The sequence below is a fragment of the Hyperolius riggenbachi genome, chromosome 7 (genome assembly GCF_040937935.1).
Source record: "Hyperolius riggenbachi isolate aHypRig1 chromosome 7, aHypRig1.pri, whole genome shotgun sequence".
Lineage (NCBI taxonomy): Eukaryota > Metazoa > Chordata > Amphibia > Anura > Hyperoliidae > Hyperolius > Hyperolius riggenbachi.
The window spans coordinates 45,981,505-45,994,055 of record NC_090652.1 but is presented as its reverse complement, the minus strand read 5'-3'; the positions used below and the strand labels follow the sequence as shown (position 1 = coordinate 45,994,055).

General features: G+C 44.9%; 1 protein-coding gene across 1 annotated transcript in view; it reads left to right on the top strand.

Annotated features, from left to right (window-relative positions):
• LOC137525504 (microfibril-associated glycoprotein 4-like) overlaps positions 1-12,551 on the top strand; it is a 51,805-nt gene that overhangs the window by 18,708 nt on the left and 20,546 nt on the right. The window contains exons 2-4 of the mRNA XM_068246626.1: positions 6,667-6,767; positions 8,792-8,949; positions 11,113-11,209. Of these exons, the coding sequence (XP_068102727.1) occupies positions 6,677-6,767; positions 8,792-8,949; positions 11,113-11,209 (346 nt within the window). The 5' untranslated portion in view covers positions 6,667-6,676. The remainder of the gene's footprint in view (positions 1-6,666; positions 6,768-8,791; positions 8,950-11,112; positions 11,210-12,551) is intronic.

The following is a 12,551-nucleotide window of genomic DNA, read 5'->3' as shown; positions in this document are numbered from 1 at the left end:
AATATTCTCAAAGTCAGACATGACAATATTTGCCACTGAAGGGGCATACGGTGCCCCCATGGGCACACCCTGGGTCTGCAGATAGTGTAGATCTCCAAATCTGAAATATGAGTGAGTGAGGCAAAACTCTAATATTGACATGACAAAAACAAGGGCCTCATTTCCCACTCTCCCATCTGTCCTTAATCTCCCATGTACTGATTGTAATGCATCAACATGAATGATGTTATTATAGAGGTTTATCACATCCATAGAAACCAAAAAATTCACCCCATCCATCTTTATACTCTCCAATTTATTAAGGAAATTGGTGGTGTCCCTTAGACACACTTCGCTTTCTCTGACTATTGGTTGCAGCCATGAATCAATATATATTCCCAGAGGCTCCGCCAGAGAGTCCACCGCGGATACGATTGGCCTCCCTGGCGGATGCCTCCGGTCTTTATGAATCTTCGGTAATGTATAAAACACTGGTACTCTCGATTTATCTTTTTTCAGCACAGATAGCAATTCACTATTAATGATACCAGTGCTTGCTGCATCCTCCAATAGGATATCCAATTCCCTTTTAAAGCCAATGGTAGGGTCACCTGGCAGTTCTCTATACATCTTTCTATCATTCAATTGTCGCTTAATCTCTTCCTCATAATCTTTCCTGTCCTGTATAACAATGGCCCCACCTTTATCAGCTCTTTTGATCACTATGGACGTGTCCCCCTTAAGTGCCATCAAAGCTTTATGTTCCTTTCTAGTGAGATTATATTGCCTCCTCTTCTTTTTCTCCACCAGCTGTTTAGTCTCTTTCAATACTAATTTTTCAAATAGTTCCAGGGCACTGCTAGACAGTGGAGGATCCAATTTACTTTTAGTTCTTAATTTCTTAGGAATCTCTGTCCTCTCTCTCTGTGTATCCTGTATCATTCTGTCCTTCCTTGGTCTATTCATACTGAACCATGCCTTCCATTTGACATTGCGCGTATATTTATATAGATCCACTTGAACATTAAACATATTGATCCCGGATGTTGGCACAAATCCAAGTCCTTTATTCAGTACATTCAGTTCCTCCTGTGTCATATTCCGGCTTGAGATGTTATATACTGTGCAGTTTCTATCATCCATCTTATTAACTGCCTGTGGCAATTCCCCTCTATCATTATCATCAGGATCATTCGTGCCCGGCATATTAGAAACAACATTCAAGTTACTCACAGTTCTGCCTTGCGCTACTGCGCCGATCACTGGTGTCTCATTCTGCCTGCACATCGCTATTGCGGCTGACTCCGGGTGATGGGGCGATTCAGCGGCTGTTGGGGATATCCCTGCGGTCTTCCTCTGCCGCCTCTGCCGCGACCCCTGCCTCTTTCGCTTCCGGCCCCGCCCCTTCCTCTCGGCGGATTCCCGCTTCCTCCTTTGGGCTCTGTGGGCTGGGTATAGGAAAAAGGGGTCGCGTACTCCTGCTCACTGCCTGAATACTCCGGATCTGAAGCCCCTCCAGTGGGGGGAGGTGGATTCCTATTATACTGACGCACAATTCTCCGTGCCAGCCTCCAGGTATAGACTTGGTTTTTTTCGTAGTCCTTCGTGTCTCTTTTAAATTTATCCACTTTTACTTTCAGGATACTTTCCTTCAGTTCTTTGATGGTATTGTCTAACTGTTGTTTAAATGTATTATACGCCTCCACTGTCTCTTTATTCAGTAATTCACTAGTCAGCTTTTCCGCTTCACTTCTCGCTTCGATAATTTGTGGATGCAGATATTGTACAGTAAGGAGCATTAGGTCCTGAGAGCACCTGTTTAAAATGCCATGCCACTTAGTTACAAATTCAGGATTATCCTTACACAGCAGAGGTGATAAGACAATTCTTAGTCCCCTGGGGATTCTGTCGATCTTTATATATTCTGTCAATGTTGATGCGTGTAGAGACAGTGTAACTTCTCTTCTTATTGCTGCTTCTAGTTGAACTTTTATCTGCTCCACCGGATCAACTTGTGTACCTGTAAAGTTGTATCTGATAGAATCTCCCAATTCCAATATCGCTGCTCTTTCCTCAGATGATATGCTGAAGTACTCTGCTTTATTTTCACTTGTGCTTGCAATCTCTGCGAACGACATATTCGTCTACCCGTGGCTGCTACAGACTTGATGGTAGATCCAATCGCAATCTAATGTGTGTCTGCCCGCCTCTGGGATAAAAAGTGATATATATCGGGGAGTCCCGTTAGGCCTAGAGGTCCATCATTCCTCCTTGTAGATCCAATATGTGTACATGCTTCCCAATAGGACTCGACCCTTTATAGATGCTTGGCAATCTGTTTATTGCATTTAAAAAGCAGTAATACAAGAGCACAGCAACAGCATGACGTTTCGGGCAAAGGCCCTTTATCAAATGCTGAAGTTCACATCTTTCCTTCATACATATATAACAACATGGTAACACACCCCTCACCTGGGGGGCGGGCACAATCCTTAAAGTTACAGACCCTTACATAGGGGAAAGAGCAGAGATACCGGTCAAAGGTAGCATCTGAGACTATAATCTTCATTTAATCCTCCAGGGGATTGTGTACCCAGCATGTCCATCCAGCAGGCCTCACGCCGCAGAAGGGTATTCCTCTGATCCCTTCCTTCCTGAAACTGCACCACCTCCAGCACCTGCCATCTCATCTGTGTCACTCTGTGCCTGAACTCAATGTAGTGGCGTGCCAGTGGGGATTCCCTTTTAATTTGTGTGTCGTCTTTCTTCTCTTTTATTGGGTTTTGTATAGTACTCTTATGCTCATTGAGCCTTGTTCTTATATCACGCGTGGTCTGGCCAACATAGGCCAGGCCACAGGGACATTTGATGAGATAAATAACCCCCTTAGTCTCACATGTGGCAAAATGTTTAAGGGGAATCGAGACCCCTGAGCTGGGATGGCGCACCTCTGGGCCCTTAATGATATTATTACAGTGTTGGCACTTGAGACACGGAAATGTCCCAATTTTCCCAGGCCCCAAGAACCTTTGTATTTTACCCCTCGTGCGGCCAACATCTGCCCGCACTAGGTGGTCCATCAACGACTTACCCCGTCTGTAAACAAACCGCGGCGGAGTCCTGCATACATGGACAAGCTGGGGATCACTCTCCACAATAGGCCAAAATTTAAGCACCATGTCTTGAAGTATCCTGGATTCACTGCAATAAGTTGTAATAAAATTGACATCATTAGATTCAACATTAATATCAGTCTTATATTTCCTCAATGTCTTCCTATCAATATCCAACACCTCTGCTGTGATCTCCTCACATCTCTTAAGACTATAGCCTCTAGCAACAAAGTCTTGAGTGAGGAGCCGTGCCTGTTCCAAGTATAATTCATTTGTGGATGTGATCCTCCTTGCTCTAATAAATTGGCTCTTAGGCAAACCTTGAATAAGAGGGCGTGGGTGGCAGCTATCGGCCGATAAATAGGAGTTCTTATCAGTCTCCTTTCTATATAAGTTTGTTACTATCTCCCCCTCCTTTCGCATAATTTCAACATCTAAGAAATGTAGCCTATGGGCATCATAGTCCATTTTGAATTTAAGTGTCGAATGCTTCTGATTAAGATCAGAAAAGAACTGGCATAGCTCCTCCTCACTCCCACTCCAACAGTAAAATAAATCGTCAATGAATCTGCAGTAACCCCGGATGTGCCCGGGGGCCCCCGGCCAGGGAGGCCAATCGTATCCGCGGTGGACTCTCTGGCGGAGCCTCTGGGAATATATATTGATTCATGGCTGCAACCAATAGTCAGAGAAAGCGAAGTGTGTCTAAGGGACACCACCAATTTCCTTAATAAATTGGAGAGTATAAAGATGGATGGGGTGAATTTTTTGGTTTCTATGGATGTGATAAACCTCTATAATAACATCATTCATGTTGATGCATTACAATCAGTACATGGGAGATTAAGGACAGATGGGAGAGTGGGAAATGAGGCCCTTGTTTTTGTCATGTCAATATTAGAGTTTTGCCTCACTCACTCATATTTCAGATTTGGAGATCTACACTATCTGCAGACCCAGGGTGTGCCCATGGGGGCACCGTATGCCCCTTCAGTGGCAAATATTGTCATGTCTGACTTTGAGAATATTCAGTTTTTGGGTCCGGGGGCCCCCGGGCACATCCGGGGTTACTGCAGATTCATTGACGATTTATTTTACTGTTGGAGTGGGAGTGAGGAGGAGCTATGCCAGTTCTTTTCTGATCTTAATCAGAAGCATTCGACACTTAAATTCAAAATGGACTATGATGCCCATAGGCTACATTTCTTAGATGTTGAAATTATGCGAAAGGAGGGGGAGATAGTAACAAACGTATATAGAAAGGAGACTGATAAGAACTCCTATTTATCGGCCGATAGCTGCCACCCACGCCCTCTTATTCAAGGTTTGCCTAAGAGCCAATTTATTAGAGCAAGGAGGATCACATCCACAAATGAATTATACTTGGAACAGGCACGGCTCCTCACTCAAGACTTTGTTGCTAGAGGCTATAGTCTTAAGAGATGTGAGGAGATCACAGCAGAGGTGTTGGATATTGATAGGAAGACATTGAGGAAATATAAGACTGATATTAATGTTGAATCTAATGATGTCAATTTTATTACAACTTATTGCAGTGAATCCAGGATACTTCAAGACATGGTGCTTAAATTTTGGCCTATTGTGGAGAGTGATCCCCAGCTTGTCCATGTATGCAGGACTCCGCCGCGGTTTGTTTACAGACGGGGTAAGTCGTTGATGGACCACCTAGTGCGGGCAGATGTTGGCCGCACGAGGGGTAAAATACAAAGGTTCTTGGGGCCTGGGAAAATTGGGACATTTCCGTGTCTCAAGTGCCAACACTGTAATAATATCATTAAGGGCCCAGAGGTGCGCCATCCCAGCTCAGGGGTCTCGATTCCCCTTAAACATTTTGCCACATGTGAGACTAAGGGGGTTATTTATCTCATCAAATGTCCCTGTGGCCTGGCCTATGTTGGCCAGACCACGCGTGATATAAGAACAAGGCTCAATGAGCATAAGAGTACTATACAAAACCCAATAAAAGAGAAGAAAGACGACACACAAATTAAAAGGGAATCCCCACTGGCACGCCACTACATTGAGTTCAGGCACAGAGTGACACAGATGAGATGGCAGGTGCTGGAGGTGGTGCAGTTTCAGGAAGGAAGGGATCAGAGGAATACCCTTCTGCGGCGTGAGGCCTGCTGGATGGACATGCTGGGTACACAATCCCCTGGAGGATTAAATGAAGATTATAGTCTCAGATGCTACCTTTGACCGGTATCTCTGCTCTTTCCCCTATGTAAGGGTCTGTAACTTTAAGGATTGTGCCCGCCCCCCAGGTGAGGGGTGTGTTACCATGTTGTTATATATGTATGAAGGAAAGATGTGAACTTCAGCATTTGATAAAGGGCCTTTGCCCGAAACGTCATGCTGTTGCTGTGCTCTTGTATTACTGCTTTTTAAATGCAATAAACAGATTGCCAAGCATCTATAAAGGGTCGAGTCCTATTGGGAAGCATGTACACATAATGCTCTGTGGGACCCAGAGCCTCCCTCTCCTCAGGTGAGTATCTGACTTTTTTAATTTAGATTTTGGATTCCATTCACTTTAAGTTAAGGACAGAATCCTTATTTTAAGGTTTGTCTGGTGTAAATTGCTTAGTGTATAGTAAATGCCTTATCACCATGGTGATAACAGTAGAAACAGCACAGAATTGTTATTAAAAATAGGAGATGAGCTTAGTGAAGTGTGGCCATTGTCTTCATGAATAACGCTGTAGTTTCCAAATTTGGATTTTGTTGTTGGTGGCCTTGGCAGAAATCCAGTTTTATCACACCAGACGATGTCTTTCTAATCGTCTGGTGTCTAGCTTTGGTGATCCTGTGCTTGCTTCAGTCTCCGGTTTCTTTTCATGAGTATTAAGGTAGCCATACACTGGTCGATTTGCCATTAGATCGACCAACTGACAGATCCCTATCTGATTGAATCTGATCAGAGAGGGATCGTATGGCTGCCTTTACTGCAAACAGATTGTGAATCGGTTTCAGGCTGAAACCGATCACAATCTGTTGAGCTGCTCCTGCCGCCTGTCTCCCCCCCCCCCCCCCGTATACATTACCTGAAGCTGGCTCCAGGGTCCTCTTCTCTGCGCTGCACCGCATCCCACACCGCATCCCAGCGTACACTGTGTCACTCCGTGACCAGGAAGTTCAAATAGAGCGCCCTCTAGTTGAACTTCCTGGTCACTGGAGTGACACAGGAAGTTAATGTATGTAATGGGATGGAAGCAGGAACAGAGCGGTGCAGCGCGGAGAAGATGCCCGGGAGCCAGCGTTAGGTAATGTATACCTGTATCGGATCGGCCGCCACTAGCGACGCGCTCCCTACCCGCGGGGATCGACAGTAATTTCCCGCACGGCGCGATCGGCGGGTGCGTTTAGCGCGAACGATTGGCAGCAGATTCGATCCTAGTGATCGAATCTGCTGTCGAAACGGCGGCAAATCGGGCCAGTGTATGGCCAGCTTAAGAGTGGAACCTGAGGGTTCATAAAACAGCGTCATGATATTTATTATCATGGATTCTGCTGAGGTGAGACACAAATAACAACTATATCTGTTATTATTCAGCAGGTGGAAGATGAGGATCTCTCTAATTACCGTCTCCTTGTTTCTGGTCATCCAGGAAGAATGCTGGGCTTCTAATGTGCTGCCAAGAAACCTAAATAATAGTAAGTGTGATAACTATAGTAATTCTACAGGGTATAGTAATAATAGTACTGCTACTAATATTACTGCTCAGGTGTGTAACAATAGTTCATGTTGTACACACTGCACTACATGTTCTGGGACAAGCCTGATGAAGGGTTTGTTCCTGCAACATGTACAGTAGTGTGTAAAACATGCAATAAAAGTGAATGGAAGTTCGAACGAGTTGTGTGCCTCCTTCTATATTGGTTGAAGGTTAAGAATTTGGGGTCCCCACAGCTCTGTGACCCTGTGCAGCAGGGGAGGACTCGGACCTTTTGGCCTGGGGGGACAACACAAACTAGAGGCCCGTTTCACGGCATCCCCAGCCCAAAGCCATATCTTTCTTGTGTGCAAATCTTCAAATTGTGATGACTAACAGCCCCAGCCACACACACACACACACTATCTACCTGATGCCTAACCCTATTTCTCCACACAATCTACCTGTCTGTGTCTGATGCCTAACCTTAAAGGAGTTATCAGGCTTTTTTTTTAATGAAAATAAGTGCTACTTACCCAGGGCTCGTCCAGCCCCAAGCTCCCAGCATGTCCCTTGCCGCAGCTCTGCAGTCAGCTGTTCGCTGCCGCTGCCTCCCAACCCCCTCCAACTACCTGTTTGACAGTGCCTAACTGCCTGCCTCTCCCCTCCCCTGCCGCCAATCACACCACAAGAAGAAAAAACGTTCCCCCTCAGGCCAGGGTCAGAATGGGGATGATTATCACACAAAAAAAACCTCAGAGGGCACTGGCCTGGGCAGAGAATTGAATTTGACAGCAGTAGCAGGCAGGCAGCAAAGTGTGAGTAACTCAGTGACAAGAAGGGAGAAGAAGTACAGAAACAAAATTTATAAAAACCACCTTCTCCTCTGGCAACCTGGACCCGACCTCCTCTATCCTCCTGTCTCCTCAGTCCTACACCTGCTCTTCCTCCACAGCAGCAAGCAGCTATAGGTGGCATCTCCGACTCCCAGCCCCCAGAGTGTCCGACTCCTCCAGCCAGGACAGCCAGCCAGCCACTCGTAGCCGCAGCTCCAGGCCTCCAGCCCCCCCAGCACAGAAAGCTGAAGAGTGAGACAGCTCACTCCGAGGACACCTCAGGCACAGCAGCACAGGGGAGGACTGTGTCCGACTCCTCCAGCCAGCCACTCGTAGCCACAGCTCCAGGCCCCCAGCCCCCCAGCACAGAAAGCTGAAGAGTTAGACAGCTCACTCCGATGACACCGCATGCACAGCAGCACGTTGCGGGCGGCAATGGCTCCAGGCTGGGGGAGGAGTCAAGCAGGGTCAACCCACCGGGCCGGAGAGGACCTATGCTATTTGTGTCCTTGTGCCGCTCACACCCACCGCAGGCTCAGCCACGCACAAGGGCACACCACGGCCGGCCGCCTCAGCCCCTTCTTTGATTGGATACTTCAACTTGCCGGGAAATATCGCGCGAGGTTGCGATCCCCACTGCGAACCTGTCGCCTGTGGTATGTCTGCGGCCGCTGCGTATAGCAGCGGCTGGCCCTAATTACTTAAGATTCGGGCGGCCCGGGGGGCAATTGCCCCCCGTCCCCCTGGGCCAGTCCTCCCCTGCTGTGCAGTGTGCTTCCCCTTCAGTTATGCCTCTGATATTGTGTATTGTGGGCACAGAGATACACTGCCCCTAACTGCTTCACAGTAGCTCCAGTTCTTCCTGGCAATGTCTATATTTTAGGAGACCACACTGGTGGATGAAACAGGGTTGAATCATCTGGTTTTATATACAGAGGGTGGGCACATCCATCTCACACTCCATGACTGGATTACAGAGGTAGCTCTGAGGGTCTTCCACATTCATGGTTTACAGAACTGGTAAAAAGGCATGAAGAAAAAGACAAAACAATTATGGAATTTTCTTCCTACACAGAATAAATTTGGTTGTGAATTCCATTTACTGCAAGTCTCTGAATCATCCTTTCTCGTGAACCCCGCCATCAACAAGCCTGTTATTAAAAAACTTTCCACATCCACTCTTTTCCAGTGAATAGTTGCTCAGATACTTGTAGCCCCCATGACTGCTCAGATGTGTGGGCCCACGGTCTAAAGACGGATGGTGTGTATCTGATATATCCTGGAGGAAAACTCTCAACCCCGATACCCGTGTACTGTGACATGACTGGTAAAGGTGGACCCTGGACGGTAAGTGGGCACCTACACTAAACTGCATGCTTCTCTGAGATGTTGGGTTCTGGTACCAAGCGAGGTTTGGTGCTAGTATAGTGTGAATTATACCATCAGTGTTCTACGATATCATGAATATGACCATTCTACTATAGTATAGTGTAAACTACGAAGTATAGTTTTGTTCCTAAAGTGGAGTCTTCCATTCAAATCATTGTAATAGAAGAATGCGTTCCCCTTTCTTAAGGTGCCCATACACTCGTCAGATTGGCATCAGATAGATAAGACATGCATCTGATGATCTATCTGATGCGTTTTTAGAACATTTTTTACCAGGATAGAATTCCAATAGATTTCAGTTTGAAATCTATTGAAATTCGATCTGATGGCATTTTTTTGCCATCAGATTTCCATTAAGGTCAATGCAAACTGATAAGCAATCTCATCAGATCGACCTAAATTTTCCACCCTGCAAGTTCGATGGAAATCCATCGAAATCGATCGAAATCGGCCGTCGATCGGCCAACCGATTTGCAATCGATCGATCGGGATCGATCGGTCGGCCAGAAAATCGGCTGAGTGTATGGGCTGCTTTACTGTTTGAATGGATTGGCAACCCTTTCCTCTGCACCTCCATACCTGCACATTATGTCCATGGATCTTCTTGTTCGTTAACATCACTGGGCCATTGCTCTTGCAGCAACAATTTTCCTCAACCTGGAGACCATGTTGAAGGAAATATCATTGTGACAATGTTTTTTTTTACTGTGCCCCACTCCTGTGCACCACTTTTTGATTGCCTGGTTAGCATCCTTATTTCTTGTTTACCAATTACCAATTACCAGATAAAAATAAAGAATTGATTTTTTATTTTATGCCTGACAGATACGCCTTAACAAAGATTATGGTGTGAGGTAGGAACAAAGAATGATGATAGAAATCACGCTATAGTATCACCCGAGGTTCCTATGGCAAGGGTCTCATCTAACTTGAAACAGCCCTTATTACCACCTCATGAAAGATTTAAAAAGAAGAACCTGAGAAGGGAATTGAAAGAAAAAATATACATAACATGTATAACTATAATAGCAGTAGACTATATCAACACATGCTTAAAGTGTACCCGAGATGGGGGTTTAAAGAAAAAATACACATACCTGGGGCTTCCTCCAGCCCCCTCCAGCCTTATTGCTATTATAGTTATACATGTTCAATATACAATACACTACACTGATGTAATGCATTTTGCAGAAATACTCTAACACAAATCTGCAATTGCTAGGGGAGCCCTGCTTGGTGTATTATCCATGGTGAGGAGATAATATACATAGTGAGATGATATCAATCACTCCCAATCTTTGGTTAGGCAACAGTTGAAGTTTTCCACTGTTGCGGCTTGAGGTCAATACTGCTAGGACATTCCCTCTCATTTATTAGTACGGTGGTCAAGCGCTAATTTAATGTAGGGTTAGTCGGAAATGCCAATTTCCGATTGCCGATTATGCGCATTTCCAATTTTCGTTTTCCACTTTCCGAGTAGTGGTTTTTTGATCATTTTTTTTGCATTCTCTGATTGGCCAAATACTTCCAAACTGACTCTACATTCTCTGATTGGTCCAATGCTTCTGAGTTCTGTGATTGGTATAAAATTACTGAGTTGCGGTAATGCGATATTTCCACAGAAATCCGATTTCCGAGTTACGGTTTCTGAATTCTGAGTAGTGTTTTTTGGTCATTTTTTGGTTTCTCTGATTGGCCAAATACTTCTGAGTGGACTCTGCATTCTCTGATTGGTCCAATGCTTCCGAGTTCTGTGATTGGGCTAAAATTACCGAATTGCGGTAATACAGTATGTCCCTAGAAACCTGGTTTCCAAGTTCCCTTTTCCGATTGGAAATGCTGAAATTTTAATTCCGCAAAATCCAAGTGAGCATCCCTAATCTAAGGTTAAATGTTCTATTCAGACCTCAAATTATACAATAAGGTTAAAAGGAGGTTGCTTACTCCCAGTGATGGTTACTGGCCGTGAATGTTTATCACAAGGCTTTATTTGATGTGACCTTCAATGAAAATAGCATCCTCCTTTTCATCTATGGACAAAACACTTTGCACATCGCTCTCAGTAGTTATAATATGATGTATGCAATAACTGTCCCTTACAGGTCAATGCTCCTGTTGCAGGTCTTTCAGAAGAGGTTTGATGGAACAGTAGACTTCTATCGTGGTTGGGAGGAGTATAAATCTGGGTTCGGCAGAGTGGATGGAGAGCATTGGTTGGGTAAATACTTCAACTGTCTTAAGTTCCATACAGCTTACAGAAGAATTTGTCTAACTAAGATTGTCCAGGAGATGAGTGTTGGCTCTCACTATGTACTCCCAAGGCTAGGATTAATACTTTTTCGGTCCCTAGGCCAACTTTCTTGTGCCTTGCTCTTCCATGTGCAGAACCCCTCCTATTCATTGTGCCCCCCCCCCTTTCCATGTCTAGCATTCATGTACAGCAGCCTCCTTCAGTTCTGTATAGGTCCCTTGGGCAGCAGCTTCCTATGTCCATGTGTTGCTCCTATTTGCAACTTTGTATTCCATTTACAGCCTTGTCTTCTATATGTAGCAATCCCTCTCCCATGTCCAGCCCCCTCTCCTTGACCAGATGCCATCCAAGGCCTGGGCCTTGGCGGCTTTTGCAGAAACCTGGGTTGTGTACTCTTATCACATGAATTAAAGGAAGACATTTGACAGCTGGTCAAACCTGGATCCTTGTTTTTATGTGTCCAGTGAATGCTTGTACTGGATCAATTGCTTTTAGGGAGCAAAATTTGGCCCTCCTACCAGTGATCATGGAAAATTATTTGTTACGCAGCTTGCAGCTGCATGTACGTGACATGATTACTATATATATATATTTTTTTTTCAGTCAATAATTTCACATCAACATTTTTCACTGCAGGCATACCTTCTATAATGTAGCCAATATTTCAATAATCTGCTTTGAATAGGGATAGATTTGGTAACTTTGGCAACTGATAGTATAGATTTGATCGATTTAGCAGATTTTCCAATTTTCTTGTTCTGGAGAACATTAGTAAATGAGGCCCAGCAAGACAATTTACAATAGATATTTATGAACATAGCACCCACATTTTGGGGGGCAAACAGGGCACTGCATGGATAAAGTCCAACCTGGGCCACCACATGGTTAAGGCTCCCGGTTATGTACAGTGGCTTGCAAAAGTATTCGGCCCCCTTGGAGTTTTCCACATTTTGTCCCATTACTGCCACAAACATGAATCAATTTGATTGGAATTTCCCATGAAAGACCAATACAAAGTGCTGTACACGTGAGAAGTGGAATGAAAATCATACATGATTCCAAACATATTTTACAAATAAATAACTACAAAGTGGGGTGTGCGTAATTATTCAGCCCCTTTTGGTCTGAGTGCAGTCAGTTGCCAATAGACATTGTCTGATGAGTGCTAATGACTAAAAAGAGTGCACCTGTGTGTAATCTAATGTCAGTACAAATACAGCTGCTCTGTGACGGCCTCAGAGGTTGTCTAAGAGAATATTGGGAGCAACAACACCATGAAGTCCAAAGAACACACCAGACAGGTCAGGGA